This window comes from Peromyscus californicus, unplaced genomic scaffold (genome assembly GCF_007827085.1).
Source record: "Peromyscus californicus insignis strain IS unplaced genomic scaffold, ASM782708v3 Scaffold_23__1_contigs__length_62951481, whole genome shotgun sequence".
Lineage (NCBI taxonomy): Eukaryota > Metazoa > Chordata > Mammalia > Rodentia > Cricetidae > Peromyscus > Peromyscus californicus.
In genome coordinates this window covers 31,957,251-31,976,199 of record NW_026294534.1, presented here as the reverse complement: position 1 = coordinate 31,976,199, position 18,949 = coordinate 31,957,251, and the positions used below count along the sequence as shown (strand labels likewise).

Below are 18,949 nucleotides of genomic sequence, written 5' to 3'. Positions count from 1 at the left end.
GCAATCAGAAGGCTGTCTTTGATTTGAACATCAATTCCTTTAAACTATATCTTAATTATGATAAATGAAAATATGTGCTAAAGTTACATACTATAAATATACTTACTACGGAAATGCTGTTGAAGTAGGAGCTAAAACTGGAGGATTCTTCCAGAACTCATCCAAAAGACTTTGAATAATTTTTCCAAGATCTGAGTGCATGGTAAACTGAAAGTAAAGTAATACATAATGATACAAACCCGCTCAAAACAGGATGACAAAATTTCATGGCAGTAAATGTCATTTGAAACCTTAACGAATGTTTGCAGGCAAGGATAAAGAGAAGAGGACTGGAGTGATGGCTCAGTGGGTAAGAGCATTTCACGTCTTCCAGAGGACCCAGGTTCGGTTCCTAGCACCTACATGCAGCTCACAACCTCTCTAACTCCAGTTCTGGGTGATGTGACTCTCTGCTCTGACCTCTGTGGGTGCTGCACACATGTGGTGCACTTACATGTAGGCACAACACTAATACACATAAAATAAAAATAAAGAAAAAATAAACAGAAAAGCAAAGAGCACTGTGTCAACATACTAACAATCCATGACTTACAACACTTTCTTATAGAATCAATACTGTAAATATTTGGTAATTCAAAAATCAGGTTAAAAGTCTATTTATTCAATAATGGAGCTTAAATATTCTCATACTTCACACTTTACAATAATTTGATTGTTCAGAGGTAAATAAATACTAAGGGTATATTTAAGTTGCAACTTGCCACAATTAATCAACCACATCGTATCCAAAACTTTCAAGTCATAGGCTTAAGTAAACAGTATTGTCTAAGGAAATGTTAAGATTACTAATTTCAAAATGAAAATTTCAGTACACTTCAGATTTCTAGAATAATAAAAATGTAATAAATGTGTTAGATTATTCTGAAATAAACTATAGCATATACATACATTGTTTACTAATGGAGAGGTGACATATAGTCCTTGATTATCCATTAAGTGATGTCTTATTGGTGGATAAACACTAATCACTGGTTTTTCCTGAGGAAATTGTGGCGGAAGTAATCTAGTAAAGGAATAACATACACACACAAAAACACAAACAAATGAAAAAAAATACATCATGTGACCATAATCTTAAAACAAAGTTATTTAAAAGCAAATTAAACTTTCACATTGACTTATATGGATTAATTCTTTAGTAACAAGTACTTTATCATAGATATTGAGCACACTGAAAATATATAAAAGGCTACATTTTGGCACTAAGATAACACAGTAATTCAATACAATAGATTCTTTTTAATGTGGAATATGGGCTCCATGTATTACATAATAGTCTTTTTAGTATGTCAACTAACTGATTTCAAAGATAATATAACCTGCTGAATAAAAATCTCAGCTAAAAATTAGATTGTACACTTGTATCCAGAAAATCATGCAAAAACCCCACCTGGCTATTTAGTGTATGGTAGCTCTGGCTCTGTGTGTGCCTGTGTGTTTCTCCTGTGAAGTCCTGCCTAGAATGACAGCATGCGTACACTACTAAAGAGAAAGGGGATAAGAAGGTAAGTAACTAAGACTGAACTACCACACTTGTCATTGGGCCTTTGTTTATCTAATTCCTAAATGCTGTGCTAACACCTCTCCTCATGCTGAAGGAAAATCATGTGGTTCCCAGTAAGAATAAAAATCTCATAAATCAAAAAAGTAAAAAATTTAACTTTTTTTTTTTCTTTTGGCTTTTTGAGACAGGATTTCTCTGTGTAGCTTTGGAGCCTGTCCTGGATCTCGCTCTGTAGACCAGGCTGGCCTCCAACTCACAGAGATCCAACTGCCTCTGCCTCCCGAGTGCTGAAATTAAAGGTGTGCGCCACTACCACCCAGCAAAATTTAACCTTTTCTAAGTACTACAAAATTAAGATTAGTTTATAAAATATTTTAATAGAAGTTTATTAAATCCAGAACTCTGTTTTCTAAGTTTTGAAAACTCAGAAAATTTCCCTTTAAGCTTTTCTGCTCATATATTGGTTAAAGAAAGTACTTCTTGACAGCATTATCAAAAACTGGATTTTGTTGGACTCTCCTACCTATGTCTACCTGGACATTGGATAGGAAATAAAATGAATTCATTTATATAGCTAAAGGGCTTTTTGTTTGTTTGTTTGTTTTTATAGCTCAAAATTTTTAAATTAGTTTGTAGAAGAGGCAACAGCGGCCTTTGGAACCAACCAATGAGTTTGTGTCCCAGCTCTTTATTTATGAGTCTGTAATATATCCTAATTTGTAAGGCTGCTACCAGGTAGATTCATAAAGCTCATATTTGTCAAGTTAATGTGCTTTAGTGCTTGCCAAAGCTATATATCTATCCTTAGATTTGTCCAGAAGTAGTATTTAATAAGGCCTCCTATGTCCATGTGCTAAACAATGAGCCATAAAGATTTTATTTCACTGAACTGAGCACTATTTTATGTTATAGTTACTTTAAATAAGTTCATTTAAAGAGCATCTGTCTGATATTAACTAAGATTCAAAACAAAAGTTAGTTCCTATTACATGAAATATAGATTACAATTCTATTCACACATTAGTACTGTCAGGCTATTAAGACATAAAGCAAAAATTAAAACCTAATACACAAAAAAAATAGAATTCTACTTACATATTAATGTTAATTGTCAGGTTGTTTACTGTGAATGGCAATCTGTATTCTACATCTTTTTGTATTTCAGCTATACTGTAAGAGAAAATTTAGAAAAGACAAAAAGAGATCAATGCTATAAAACTACTAATATCAAAACCAAATGTTAAATGCTATAACCTACTAAATGTTTTAATTTTAATCACAGCATTTGGAGAGCTGATATAACTTGTATCTAGAGAGAAAATTACCATAGTTGGAAAGCCTTACCAAATATGTAGGCAATAATATTCTAAAATACCCAAAGGGTAAAGGAAGGATGCTGAGGAAAACATACAAGAAAAACTCAGATTAATCTTAGATTGATTTAATATAATTCTATCCAATTTATCATTAGTAGAAGCAACTGTAAGCCTTCTGGTTAATATAGGTCAACACGAATCTGATTTCTGGTAACTGTGCCACTACCCAGCTTTGCAGACAGCTGGGGATGTCTGGGTCTTAAGAGCTTAAACCAACAAGTCCCGATGAGTGTCTCTTGGGGTGGCAAGATAACGAATGGCTCCTGGCTGCATTCCACCTTTCCTCTTCTCCCCAAAGGAGCCTGTTTGTATTCTGGTAGCCAGTCTGTAGCCTTACTCTTTCTTGTAAGTAGCTGTTGATAAAGACTTTATGTCCTAGCTAATAAAAATATAGTTAGTAGGGGGTGGATTTCCAGGGAAGCAGCTTACAGTGGAATTGCCTTTCTTGTCTTCTTCCTACTTCCTGTCTGGATGCCAGGCTTGCACAGGAACAGTCACTTTGAGGCTCCCTATGAATGGGTGGCAAGGCACTACACAGCAATGAAACAACTAGCTGGGGTCCTTGATAAGCATGAAATTGCCAGACTCTCGGTTTTTGTTTGCTTGTTTGTTTTGTTTTCTTTGAGACAAGTCTTACTGTATGTAGCCTTGACTGACCTGGAACTCCCATTGTAGCCCAGGCTGGTCTTATCACAGAAGTCCATCTGCCTCTGCCTACCAAGTACTGGGATTAAGGACAAGTGTCACCATGCCTGGCTTAAGTTTCTTTTATGTGACAGCAAAATAAGCTTTTATCTTGTTTGAGCTACTACTTTGAGAGTCTTGAATAATGCTATCAGAGCAGAGTTCCCAATATAAAGCCCTTATCACTGGACATCCTACAAGCAGTTTATCTTATTGACTGTAGTCATATTCACAACTAAAACATAAGAAATGTGGAACTTTTGGGAGCTCACTTGAATTGTTAACATTCATAGGTTCTAAGGGGAAACACACAAAGTAGTATTCATTAGTTGATTCAGTAGAGGACATTTAGTTATGAGTCTTTGAAAGGCCAAGCAAATGCATAATGACTTACTTCCTGTTCTTTTAGTTATTTCAAACAAACAGCTCTTACAAAGCTTATTTATTTTCTTCATTTTTTGGACTGCTTTATTTTCTGGCCTTTAATAAAAACCTAGCCTCTCAAATATGTAAATCTTGTGCACTTTAAAGGTTCCTACGTGTTGGTGTCTCAGATACTTTGCTATTGCTGTGAAACACCAGCAGGGCCAAGTCAATTTACAAAAAAACACTTACATGGGGTCTTGTTCATAGTTTCAGTGGTCTAGCCCTTGGCCATCATGGTGGGAAGTACAGCAGCAGGCAGGCATTAGCCTTAGCTGAGAGAGAGCTTACATCTGACTCACAGGCAGGAGGTAGAGAGAGAGACTGAGCTTGGCATGTGCCTTTGAAACCTCAAAGTCCTCCTCCAGTGACACCCTTCCTACAAAAAGGCCACACCTCCTAATTCTTCCAAAACAGTTCCACCAACTGGGGACCAAGCATGCACATATATGAGCCTATGGAAGCCATTCTCATTCAAACCACCACAGTTGGGATGGAGCTATGGAGAATCCTAGACATAAATAAGCTTTTCCTTCTAATATCCTATGGAATGAGGCTGTCACTGACAAGAAATAGCTAAGAAATTTTCTTCTTTTGACTTTTCTTTCAGTAGCATGTGTAGCACCTTCCATCAGTATGAAAGCTAACCATAAGGGATGAAGCTTCCAGGTCAGAATCAGCTTGAGTTTTCCTTATTCTATGACTCAAGTATATAGTGACTTCAGCAATAAGGACTGGGAGCCAGGGTGATGCAATGCTTTTCCTGATGCCCTGATATATGGAGAAGGAACGTAGGTCCTTGTCTAAAACCAGTAATATGCTTGGCCAGGGCCTTGGGGGAGCAGCAACTTCTGATCCTAGGAACCTAATTCCTCCCCCAAAGGGGCTAGTCTGTGACACGCTTGAGATATCCTGAGTTTCTTTTGAACAACATTGCTGGATTAGCTTCCTGATGACCTCATCCCACTGTATAATAGCTTTCTGCGGACTCTGTCCCATTCTTCCCCCTGCAGACTGTACGTAAGATGCTATACTTCTTAATAAACTTGCTTGGCATAAGGCATCAGCTTATGCAAGACCTCCTGACCCCAACTTTCCTGTCTTCTTTATTTTTTTCATCCCAGGGCCACCCTTCAAGGACCTACCACTGAAGAACAGCCTGCTGGTCCAGGCTGATTGGGTCTTACCATTAAATTATGGTTGGAGGAGAAAAGCAATCATCAACCTCACCCACCTGGGAACCCTGTATGCTAAAATGACAGGCTGGCAAGGCTTGTGCCCTGATGCACTAGTGGCACAAACACAATGGAAGAACTCACCACTTTCTGATGGTATTTACAGCCCTCTGCACAACATGATACCCACACCCAGCACCATGACAGGGCCAAGAATCTGCAGCCAAGCAGGTCACAGGTCTAGGGAGAACAGCTAAATAACACAGAAGGAAGCTGACTCCTAGTGACTTAGTGTTCTTTGCACAGATTAACGCATCTCTCAGACTTCATCAGAAAAGCTTCTATTTGCAATACAACAGACCGAGGTACAGAGAATAAGAGACTAAGGAATGCTCAGCCCTAAATGGGACGTCTATATCAAATCCTCTCCTTCCAAGGCTCAGGGATCATTGTGAAAGAGTGGTAAAAAAGACTGTAAGAGTCAGAGGTGGTTGATAAATAAATACACGGAAGCAATACCCTCCAGACACAAAAAGGTAGCTATACATATGAACTCACAGTAATTATGCCAACATACACAAAGCACATCAAAGTTGAAGTCAGACCAAATACTAGCATGAAGAGGGGAGGTGGACACCAAGTCCCACCCCTGGCTGAGGAACTACTGCCAATGATAGCTGCTGGAAGAGGGAGAGTTAGTTTTCTTTAAGAGCATCGCCTCTTGTTCAACCCTGCTTTGGTGGAAGGCCACACAGCCAAGAATATATAGCTAGCGCAAATTGGATTTGATGGGAAAAATAAAATAAAAAAGGAGAGCACAAAGTTGAGTGGGTAGAAAAGGGGAGTGGACCTGGATGTATGGAGGAAATAAACTGTATAGAACAGAACACACTGTATAGAACTCTCAATATTAAAATAAGAAGAAAGAAGTAGCTAAGCTAGATTCAAACAGATAATCAGGATTGACATGATTTTTATGACAGCTTCTCTTTGGGAACTGGGTTTAGGCTGATGCCCTCCTCTTCTATATGAATGCCTCATAATTAAGTGGCATTAAAACAAAGTCCAAACTTTCTTTATTCCTCTACATTACCAAGATGTCACTGCACAAGGAATGAATAGTGAAAGAATCTTCTATCAGTTCAAGTCAAGTAGAGCATCTTAGTGACTGAAAGCAAGGCTTATTAAAGACAGACTCCTAAAATCAAATCCCACATACACCATTTTATTTGCTGTGGTGGTGTGAGTAAGAATGACCCCTACAGGTTCATATATCTGAATGCTTAGTTATCAAGACTAGAACTCTTTGAGAAGGACTAGGAAGTGTAGTATTATTTGAGCAGGTATGGCCTTGTTGGAGAAAGTGTGCCACTGTGGGTAGGATCTGAGGTTTCAAAAGTCCATGCTAGGCCCTGTTTTCTCACTTGGCCTGTGGATCAGGATGTAGCTTTCAGCTACTGCTCCAACACAATGCATGCTGCCATGATGATAACTGGACTAAACTCTGAAACTGTAAGCAAGCCTCTAATTAAACATTTCTTTAGTAAGACTTGGTCATAAGTGTCTCTTCACAGCAATAGAACAGTGATGAAAACACTTGGAATTAGATCAAATACAAGTTCCTGAACCTTTTTTCCCTAATGAGAGATGGTTATATTAAAAGCATCCATCTGCCTTGTGATGTCGCATTAAGCAAGATCATGTATGTAAAGGTTTCAGGAGATTACAAGGTAAATAACTGTTCAATGTGTTAAGTGTTATTTTTTTAAAAGCATTTAGAAAATTTACCTAAGTTGTACCTTCTCAGATTTGTGGTAATAAAATTTTAACTCACTAAGATTTTCAGTCACTGAGTTTTTATTTTAAAAAAATCATAGGAAACATATTAAAACACAAGCTGCCAAGGAAGGGAAACAATCAATAGTCCTGCCCAGCTGTGACACTTATGAACCACGAAATAATGACTGGCATAGCAAAATATCCATAAGGGTGCAATCGTGGCATTCATATCTTGGCACTAAATTACAGCTGTCCAATTAGACCTAAGGGCTGCTCAACACAAGGGAAATTAGGCCTGGTACTGGAAACCTGGCAACCCCCTGGGGTTAGTGATGCCACGACCTCTACTTTACTAAACCAGGATCATTCCTAATGGCACAGTAAGTACTTACCTTTATACCCACACTTAAGTGTAGCTCTCACGTCTCATCAAAGAAGCGTCTCTTTACACAAAGACTGTTAGAGAAATTTGACCATACTGGTCAAAATGCAGGGAACAAATGATCATTGGGTACCCTGCCCAAATGGAGACATCTACAACACTACTCCTGCACCTCAGGCTCAGGGGATGTCTCAGAAGTGGAAGCAGGGAGACTGTAAGAGCCAGAGAAGCAGAAAATCTGCTGTTAGCTTATGTCTCCTAGAAATGACAGAAAAGCTTCACTCATAAATGGTGTGACAAGAGGTTTAACAAGGACAACATGAGTAGATATGCATAGTAGAATATTATTTTAAGGTGTTACTTTTGTTTATGCTGCATTTGTTTAACTCTGTGAAGCTGTGTTACTGTGCCTGTGTAAAACACCTGATGGTCTAATAAAGAACTGAATGGCCAATAGCAAGGCAGGAGAGAGGATAGGCGGGACTGGCAGGCAGAGAGTCTACACAGAAGGAGAAATCTGGGAGGAGGGATCTAAGATCTAAGAGCCAGAGGAGGAGGAGGACTCTAGGGGCCAGCCACCCACACAGCGAGCCAGGGAGTAAGAGAAAGATTTACAGAAGTAAGAGAACGGGAAACGCCCAGAGGCAAAAGGAAGATGGGATAAGTTAAAGTTAAGAAAAGCTGGCAAGAAACTAAGTCAAGCTAAGGCCAGGCATTCAGAAGTAAAAATAAGCCTCCATGTGCAAATTTACTTGGGAGCTGGGTGGCAGGCCCCTCAAAAGAGCAAAAACAAATAACAACAGACTTGCTAATGTAGGAAGGGGAACTCACAGGGTCCCACGTCTAGACAAAGAAATATAGGCAACTATATTTAAGGACCACTGAGATCAGGAGAATTAGTCTTCGCCAGGGATGAGCTCCTTAACTGGTTACCCCAAAGCAAGTGGTCAACCCTGAAATCAGTCTTATGCACACACACAAAATGGACTCATAGGTTGTATTCACATATTTATGCGCAAATATGTGCATATTATGTGACAATTGAGAGAGTGAAAGGTAGGGACATGGGAAGGGCCAGGAGGAGAAAAGTAAAAGGTGGAAATGAGGCAAAAAAATTTCCAATTGAGGAATCATTTCTCCCACTATTCAATCTAATCATTTATTAGAATTTTTGAAAAACTGCCTTCATAACAAGGTATGGACCATAACAGAAAGTGATACTTATTAATGAGACCCAAACATAACTTGTTAATCAAGACAAATAGTAATGCGTATTCCTAGATGCATTTTATAAAACAACAGGTAGATATCTAATTACTCTACTTAATTAAACAAGACCAAGCTGGCCTTGAACTCACAGAGATCTACCCTGCCTCTGCTTCCCAACTGCTGGGATTAAAGATATACACCACCACTCTTGGCTCACATTTGCTATTCTAATAATTCTATTCTCAATGGAAAAATTCAGTTAAGAGATTATATTAGCAACTTAGGACCTTATCACTAAGGCAATTACTACTATAACCCTTTAATATCTTCTTTGTTTACATCCTTCTTTATGACAAAACTATAATTACACTGTACAATTTTTATAACTTACTTTTCCTCACTCAATAATTTATTGTGATAATCTAAATTCACATTAGTGGAAATGTTACTTTATTATTTTAATGGCTGCATAATATTCTAATATATGATAATTTATCCTATTGGCCATTTATATTTTTTAATTTTAATATAAATCATGCTATAATAAGCATTATCTTTTTTTTTTTTTTTTTTTTTTGGTTTTTCGAGACAGGGTTTCTCTGTGTAGCTTTGCGCCTTTCCTGGAACTCACTCTGTAGACCAGGCTGGCCTTAAACTCACAGAGATCCACCTGGCTCTGCCTCCTGAGTGCTGGGATTAAAGGCGTGCGCCACCACCGCTCAGCCGCATTCTCATAACTACCTTCAGAATGACAGTCATACTAGGTATAATGTGCTGGGGATCAAACCCAGGGTCTTGCATTTATTGGACAGCGTCCTACTATTAAAGTTTTACTTCAGTGTTTCTGAATCTTTGAAGCTATATAAATCTTGAACAGTGGTTCTCAACCTTCCTAATGCCTCAACTCTTTAATACAGTTCCTTATGTTGCAGTGACCCCCAACCATAAATTATTTTCATTGCTACTTCCTAACTGTAATTTTGCTACTGTTATGAATCATAATGTAAATATCTGGTATGCATCCTCTGTGAAAGGGTCGTTCAGTCCCAAAGGGATTGTGACCCACAACTTGAGAATTGCTGATCTAGACTATAAAGAGAGATGGGAGAGATGGTTTAACAGTTAAGAGCACTTCTTCCTCCTGTAGAGGACCCAAGTTCAGTTCCCAGCACCCACATGGCAGCTCACAGCTATCTGTAACTCCAGATCCAGAAGAGCCAGTGCCTTCTTCTCACCTTGAGCACCATGCACACACACGATGCACTTACATGCGTGCAGGCAAAACACTCATACACAAAAATCTAAAAATTTCAAACTTCTGTTAATCAGAATATAGAATTAATTAATTGGCCTCACATTTTTGGTAGTACCCAAAATTTAAATCCAAAACTCATATTAGTTATGGTTAAAAGTTACCTTTAAAAAATAAACCATCTTTATTGTTTGGTTTCTACTTATATATGTTAACAAGGATTTCCCCAAACACAGTAAAACTGAACAGATACTTGTGGTAATATATTATGTTCCCCTAACATTGTGCACCCTAATAAAGTTTATCTGAGGATCAGAGGAAGAAGCCAGCCACTATATTAAACATAGAAGTCAGGCAAAGGTATCACATGCCTTTTATCTCTGTGAGTTCAAGGCCACACTGGGAACAGAGCCAGGCATGGTGACACTCGCCTTTAATCCCAGCACTAACCATAGATGTCTGGAGGTCTGTACAGACAGACAGGAAGTGATGTAGCTGGGTGAAGAGAGGAAATGAGATGGCAGAAGAAAAAGCATATAGGCGTGGGTATATAGGATGTAGGTCTCTTTGGAGACTGAGACGTCTGTAAGGTGAGGTTGGCATGGCTTTTCCTATTCAATACTCTGATCTCTCAGGTTTTAACCCCAATATCTGGCTCCAGGTTTTTTATTAATAAGACTGTTTAGCAGTTCATCTACAGATACTATGCACCTAGCAATTTTCAAGAAACTGGGAATACTGAAATGGCTATGTCTCTGAAGGAGCACATAGCTTCAAGATGAAAATGCCATGTATATTCCCACAGTACTGGGTAATTCAGATCATCATTCATAGGTAAACCTCTCAAAGGACTCACACAAATTTCCTTTCTTAACTAAATCTCTAAAACACACCAAAAGATTTCTAAAAAGTAAATCAGTAACAGCACTGAAAAGCAAATACTACCATAAGCAGACAAGAAAATCTGAGGACGCCTGAAAGATAGAAGATGAAAGGCAGGCGGTGATGTGCAACTGTAATCTAAGCACTGGAGACTCAGAAGCAGGCGCATCACCAGTCAAGGCCAGCCTGGTCTAAATAGTGAGCCCCAGGCCAGATGGCTTCACAGTGAGACTCTTTTAAAGGATAAGAGATGAGATTCAGTTGAAAGGACAGAAACAGAAAGTACCTTCATCCCCAAACACATGACCAATGCAAAGTAAAGAGCAGTGTAAGGGTCCTCGAAGCCCTAGAACCAGCCAATGCAAAACAGGACTGTGCAGGGAGAGGGAAGGTCCTTTCTCTTCTTCCAGCTTGATCCAATGTAAACAACAGATAACTGCATTGAGAATTAACATGGTGAGATAGACTTCAAGAAACTGAAAATTTAAAATGGCAGCTCTGTAGGAAGTTACTGACTCTTGCCTTGTATAGAACTAGGTATTCTTTTCCTTTCATTACCATAGGCAAGTTATAGAACACAGATAAAGTAACCACAAACACAGAAACAAGTCACAAAAACAGAAATAAGAACATCAAAAAACTTTCAAAAATAAATAAAACTATTAGAAGGCAGGCACCCAACTCAACAAACAGAAAAAAAAAAGAAAAAGAAAAACCCTCAAGAAAATAGCAAATAAGAGACTTCAAATTTGCATGATTAATATCTTCAGAAGAACAAATCAATAAGCACATACATGTATCTGCATATATATGTAGTTGATATGAAAATGAAAAACCAAGAAACTGAAAATTTAAAATAAATAGCTCAAATAAATGGTGTGTGCTATTTGGAAAATACTTCAGCCTAAAGCAGTCTGTTGGAGAACACTGATGTAAGAAATTCTAATGTAAACTGCTTGCTTTTGTTTGTTTTCAAGAGCCGTGTGACATGTAGCACTTATTTCCTATCTTCTCAGCAGTGTTCTAAAGGACAGACAGGATAATGGCCAAGAATATGGGAAGAACTGTAAAAACACAGAAGAAACCTGGAGGAGAACAGAGGGGGAAAACATCATCCAAAGTACATTTAAAAGTTAACTGAGACTTAGCAACTGGGAATAGAGAATCCGGAAACATACTCTTGAAAAAGCTTCAGATGTAAAATAAAACAGGGCACCTGCTACAGTTTGGGCCTAAAATGTTCTCCAGAGGCCTATGTGACAAAGGCTTGGTCTGACGCTGGTACTGCCGGAAAGGAGTGACACTTACAAGGAGGCCCAGTAAGTGAGGGATTTACGTTCCGAGAAGCACGCCCCTTAAAGAGGATTAGAGAGCCAACCTCTTATTTTAACCTTGCTGTCCAGTGAAGAGTTGTGCAACATGTCGTGACATGTTGTGCCATGATGTGCTGCCTCACCACAGGCCACACAACAGGACGAACTAGTCAGAGACGGAAACCTCTGACTGTCCTGGTGAAGAGCACTTGGACTTACTTTTTAAATGAGGTTAATTTCTTTAACAACTTGAGTTGTTAGAATCTATTCACAAAGTATTTTTTTTAAATCATAACATGCTTTATTACACCATATGCTCTACAATTATAGCTTTTAATTCCTTCTTATAGACTACGCACTCAATGGATCAAACTTAATTATGGGATTGTTCAACACACATAATCTTAGTTTACTACTGCATAACTCAAAGACCATTTATGGAGCCAAAATACTGCATTTTGTAGAATTCTCTAGTTTCAACAGACCAAGGCACAGCAGATTCTTATAGGCGTGTGTGTGTCTGTGTGTGTGTCTGTGTGCGCGCGTATGTGTGTGTTATATGTATATGCGCAGGTGTGTAGGTAGAGGCCAGAGGAGGATTTGGGGCATCCTGCTCTAATACTCTCCCTTGAGACAGGCTTTCTTACTGCATCTGGAGATAGACTGCTGGCCAGAAAACCCCAGGGAGTCTCCTGCCTCTGCCTCCTATGGTTATAGGCACACATGTGACAACACGTGCTTTTTTAGAAGTGGGTGCTAAAGTCTGAACAAGAGTCCTCATGCTTATGCAGCAAGGCTTCTGACCTACACTGCCTCATCGCCTCATCCGTCCCATAGAACTTTTTACTGCAACAAGTTAATCTCAAAAGCCTACAGTAGCTAGGTAATGCATGTGAATATACAGTTGTTGTACAACAGAGGATGGTGAACTGGAAAGTGGCCTCCCAGCACAGATGACAGGTACTCTAGCTTGAAGCAAATGTGGCTATACAGAAATTACTGCCAGGTCTTTCCAAATTTCCTATTTTAAAAAGAAATGTTAGAGGAATCATGAAGGGGATGGGGTCGGCCTTATGTTTAATTATGCTGCTCTAAAAAAATAAAGTCTATTAAAAGAAAATTGGAGATTTGGGTATTTTAACATAAATCTCCAACTTTAAACACTGAATATGAACTCTTTAATAAAAATAACAGGAAGTTCAAAAGACAATATACATATCCCCTCATTACAAGTTTGTTAGGGTTCATGTTTGTGAGTCTTATGAACTGAGTAAAACCTACAGAAAGACTTGACCCAGAGAGTTGAAGGGTGAAAGCCTTACACTATGAACAAAGAACACAGCTTACAGCTCTGAGTCAAGAACTACTCAAAGGCTTACTCTCAGGGAAGCGTAAAGGTTTGAATAATCAAAAAGAACTCTGTGATCCATGGAATGGTAGCAAAACAGAGTACTAAAGGATGTTTTAAAGACTCTGCTATAATTTTGCTACCGGTTTATATCTTGTGTTTGCCAAAGGTCCATGAGCTGAAAGCTTGGATCATAGCTTGTGGTACTACTTGGGAGGTAAGAGAACCTTTAGGAGGAGGGCCTAACAGAAGGAAGCTGGGTAACCAAGCATGCACTTGAAGGAGATATTTGGGCTCTCTCATCTCTCTCTGCCGCCTAGCTGTCATAGCAGAAGTAATTTCCTCTGCCATGCACTACTACCATGATGTATTGCCTAGCCATAGGCTGAAAAGCTCAGCAAGAGTGCCAACCACTGCTTAAGCCTCTGAATTTGTGAAATCAAATCAGTCTTTCCTCTTTTTGTGGTGTTTGGGTACACAGTATGTACCTGTATATGAAAGTGAACCTCTGATATTGTTCCTCAGGATAGCAGTATACCTTGTTTTCTGAGACAGGGCCTCTCTCCAAAGAGCTTCCTGAAGAGGCTAAGCTGACTAGCCAGTGAAGCACAGGGATCCTCCTGACCTCACATCCCTAACACTGGGATTATATGTAGGAATCACTGTGCCCAGCCTTTTTATAGGAGTCCCAGGGATTGAACTCAAGTCCATTATCAACTGAGCTACCTCCTACACACCTTTCCTCTTTATAGGTCTGTTTATCTCAGGTGCTTTCTCAGTGATGAAAGGCTGACCTACACAGACACTATTATTTTTAAGAGCAAGAATAAAATATCAATGGCCATTTACAGAATATTTACTGTTTGTTAAACAATACTGCAGATTCTGTAGCATCCCTGGACTTTACTAAACCCTTCTAAATAGGACACTTCACTTGTGAGTTAGCTAACTCTCCTGAACAGACTTGTTTTCTACACGGACAGTCAAATGGAGGCCTGCCAAAGACAAGTGAGTTACAGGTAGGGTTGTGAAAGATGGATAAACATTAAGTTGGACAGAAGCATTGAGATCAGCAGTTATCAACTTCTGGGTCACGACCCCTTTGGCAAACCTCTCTTTCCCCAAAATACAATTCATCACAGTAGCAAAATTAGTTATGAAGTAGCAATGAAAAAAATTTTACAGTTGGGGGACACCACAACATGAAGAACTGTATTAAAGAGTTGCAGCATTAGGAAGCTTGAGAACCACTGCTCTAGATTAAGAAGCAATGGTTTTAGGCATACTGAGAGAGTACAAAAAGGAGTGTACTTTGTTATATGCCTACTATGAGCCAGTTAATGTTTCTATTATTCAAATATCAAAACACCCATGAGAGAGAGAGCTAGGGATGTAACTCAGTGGTAGAGCACTTGCTTCCCATGCTCAAGGCTCTGGCTTCCATCTCCTAAATCTCTCCAGCACCTGCCCATCTCCCAGATTTCACATAAGAATCATAATTCTTAGCTTTACAGGCAGAAAATGGGAAATTGGAAGAACTGAAAGTTTTATCAAGAGATTGTGCAGCTAGCATGTATTAGAACCAGAACTGGAATCCAGGACAGTTTCATTACAAAGCTTCTATTCCTTTGTGCTCCTCATACAGGTCTACAATGCTTATATTCACTGTATTCTGCCTTTAAGAATGTCATTACACTGAGGAGCTGGAAATCAACTGACTTTCTTGGTTGAGCGGAGCAGAAAGAGATCAGGCAGTCAATTCTTTCAGTTGCATGGCCATAAGGCATATAAAGATGACAGGTCACCCAAGCTTGTATGGGCAGTTAATGACCTATCTGTATCTCCTAACTTCTTAGCTCAAAGATTCTTTTGTAGGGAGTCTATTAGCTGTACAACAATACAAAAGAAACACACAATTCTGATGTATGTCATCACAACCAACTTAAGACTCTTGTTGAATATGCAAATAAAACATCACTCCATTACTATATAATTATTATTAAAATGAATTCAGAAGCCTTTTACCTGGGAGATCCAGGTAAAGGTAATAAAGATGGCTTATTACTTGTATAACTTTGGATTTACATAGTTAATTGTAAATAATAATTACCACTCGAAACAGAGCTCTAGGTTGTTTCAGAGATAAAGAAATTAATAAAGAGGTTAACTAACATTAGTTACTAAGAAAAGAGAGATCTGGTTAGAACAGTCACTGTTATCCATCTGTAGTATTTTCTAACTGGGGTGCAGCACAGAGAAATTCTATTAAACAGCCTCACTTCTGGAAACTAAGCATTAGCTGGGTTAGTGAGAATAATCACAAACATAAGTTACTGAAAAGCAGGGGAAAGTCACTTCACGAGTGAGGAACCATTCATCTTAACGCTTAAGACTTAAACACTAAGTATCACAGAGGAAAGGAGCCTCACTCCAGAGTTCATTAATTTAGCAGGCAGGAAAATGTCCTTCTGTTGTACCCCACTGTCAGCCGTCAATCATGACCCAAATGAACACAATAATATCTAAAACACAAGAAGCGCTTTTCCCTCCCCTTTGTTTTTCTTCCCAGACAGCTCTTTATATTATTGAGAAAACCTGGACTTTCCCTCCAACTTCTATTTACCAAGATGGAAGTCAAGAGGCCTACTTCTGGCACGGTGATGTGCACCTTAAGCCTTAATCCAGCACTGTGGAAGCAGAAGCAGATGGCTCCTGTGAGTTCAAAAAAAAGGAAAAGAAGAGATGAAGAGGAGGAGGAGGAGGAGTCTTCCTCCTGACAAAGAGGTGAGGGTGTGAGTTGAGGCCATCATCACTGATTTACATCTCCTGGGTTGAAATCACCTCTACTAAGTCTGTGTCCTACGGATTATAAAACAGAACAAAAACAGGTGTTCTTTAAAGAATTCAGAGGACATAGACCTGGACAGGAAAGCAAGTGTCTTCTGAAGTAAACTTCTGAAGAATTTGTTTTCCTACATATGAACTTCTAAGTTTTAGTGGTAGACTGAATAGTGTGATTACTGCTATTTAGAAGATTAGTTCTACATAACTTCCACTTTTCATTTTCATAACATTCACTGTGCTTTGGTTAGACACTTTGTCTTCTATGACAGTTCCACACTTGTTCCTGCCAGGCAACACTGATAACAGAAAATAGCCATAAAATTCACCTAACATTTTAGAGAAGTTAAGAATTTGTTAAAGTGTTTACAAGATTCTTAAATCTTGTTTAGAATTATTCATATCTAATTTGCAAGTTTGAAATATTTCAATTAAATAAGAATCTCAAGAACTTAAAAGATGTGTAGATAATGTCCTATGTCCAAATTTTCTAGTTCAAAGATTAGTGCACAAAATAATTTGTGCATGCATTTCAGGATACTGACTGATCCTCTTAAACCAACTCCAGAACTCCTTCAATGAACAATTACTGTTTTATTACTTCTATTTGGGACCAAAGTACAAACTTCAGATCACTTTCCTCATTTACTAGCCTTAGCAATAAGAGTTCTAGTGTCTCAAAAGCTCTACCTCAACTTCCAACCACCAAAAATCACCAGCCTTATGAACAGGAAAGAATAAAGGCTAACAAATGATTCCACCAGTATTTCTGCAATAGTAGCACTAACATTCTACAGTTTTCCAAGGTGGCATTCTATGGGGAAAACCCTTGTCATGTTTCTTAAAAGGTAGTCAGCTTATTTTATAATACCTTGAAAGTGTAGCTCTTGAAGGTTAACAAAAACAAAACATTCAGAGAAAGACTGAAATGTCAGAAATTGACACTTGAGCGTGCTGAGTACCTTGAACTAAGGAAGACTTGAAGGCTTCCAGAGGCAGTCTCCTTCTGTTTTCTTACCTCTTATCCCATCTTTTCCTCTCAAAGTAGTCACAGAAACAAAATTTCCTTTTCCCCAAGGATGATAAAAGAAACCCTAACTGGAAAGGCCACTCCTTTCTTAGAAAATACTCTCCCTAGAGAGTTCTGTCCTTGTAACAGGGTAGAAGGAATGCTACACAGAGATAGAGATGAGAACAGGAAGAAAGGCACTCTGTATGGTGGCACACACCTTTAATCCCAGCACTTGGGAAGCTAAGGCAGGCAGATCTGAGTTCAAGGACAGCCTGGTCTACAGAGGAAGTTTAAAATGACTGGAGATTATAATTTACTTGCTTGGGAAAAAAAAAAACTGATGTGTAAACATAAAAATAACCCCTGATGGTGTGTTCAATAACTCAATGTTATTATCTCATGGATGTGTATCTATATATTATATAACGCATTAAAAATCATATTACATATTACAATGTGTATAATGTGACAAGGTTTTTGAAAGGCTAGAGTTTAATTAACCACGTGGGCCTCTATACATAAAATAAGCTGTGGACCTGTTAATTGTAAAACTCATATATCATAAGGTAATTCTGATATTTGAAAACCCTTAGCGGCCATGGACAAATATCTAACAGAAAAGGCTGCAGCGAACGATTTTACAGGAAAAAAAAAAAAGTCGAAATAACCCGAATTCCTGTATTTCTAGTCTGACTACCATAAAATAGACAAACTCAAAAGACAACGACTAATCCAGGCAATGTATGTCAATTACTAAATGTGGAGCCCAAGTCAAGAAAATGAGAGGTGAACAAGACTCTTAACAGTTCCAAGACAGAGGTTATTAGAACAGGGTGAGTTTTAATTACAAACTCAAAAGGATTATCACCACCACGACAGAGTTAACTGATCAAAACACTGGTTTCCCTTTCCTTTGGTGTTGCAACAGTTTGATTTTTTTTCACTTTGTGAAACTTGGGGATTATCCTTCCCAACTGTCTCTAGCCAAGGGTTAGCATGTTAACAATTCCAAAGCAATGCTACAATTCGGTGAATCAAAGGAAATATTAGCGTGAGAGCGAGGCACACTAAACACAGATCAAGAGAGATGATTGCATTGTGTCAGTTAGAGATGAGCAAGTCAGGAGACGAGCTGAGCCGTGGTGGGGGCACGAGGGACACACTCGGGGGAACCCCCAGGCAGGACTATCAACAGGAGGCAGCTGGCGGAGCGGCCTGCGGCGCCGCACCGGTGTTTGCAGGCAGCCCTCCCGCCCGCCCTACTTGTGTCTCCCCCCCCCCCCCCCCCCCCCCCGGGGTCAAAGCCACCAGTCACCTGGCATGGGAGTTCCGGAGCGACTCGATCAGCCGCTGCTTCTGCTGCTGGAGACTGGTGAGGCCGGCGGGGGACCCGGCGGCGGAGGAGGACGCGCTCTTGGCCAGGGGAAAGAGCCAGCTCATCCTCCTCGGGTCCCGGCCCGAGGCCCTAGAAGGTTCAGGCCTGCTCCTCCTCGCTCAGCCTAGCCTTTCCCCGGCGACCGAGCACGGCCGGCCGTGCGGCACGCACGCTGGGGGCCGCGCCTTCTCCTTCCTACACGCCGCGCTCGCGAGTCCCTGGCTCCGGCGGGACGAGTTCCCAACTGCGAGCGGCCGGGGGGAAAAAAAAAAAAAAAAGGCCAACTCGCCTAAGTGGACGGGGCCCTCCGGTCCGCTCGCGTCCAACCGCAGCC

General features: G+C 39.6%; 1 protein-coding gene across 3 annotated transcripts in view; it reads right to left on the bottom strand.

The window, feature by feature from the left end:
- Vps37a (VPS37A subunit of ESCRT-I) overlaps positions 1 to 18,887 on the bottom strand; it is a 40,659-nt gene extending 21,772 nt beyond the window's left edge. The window contains exons 1-4 of one of the 3 annotated variants that reach the window (XM_052752077.1): positions 18,556 to 18,887; positions 2,660 to 2,734; positions 949 to 1,063; positions 107 to 207 (exon numbers count right to left, since the gene is read on the bottom strand). In XM_052752077.1, coding sequence (XP_052608037.1) covers positions 107 to 207; positions 949 to 1,063; positions 2,660 to 2,734; positions 18,556 to 18,680 — 416 coding nt within the window. In that variant the 5' untranslated portion in view covers positions 18,681 to 18,887. The remainder of the gene's footprint in view (positions 1 to 106; positions 208 to 948; positions 1,064 to 2,659; positions 2,735 to 18,555) is intronic. The other 2 variants (XM_052752076.1, XM_052752075.1) reach the window with 2 other exon arrangements.
- Positions 18,888 to 18,949: the final 62 nt, after the last annotated feature.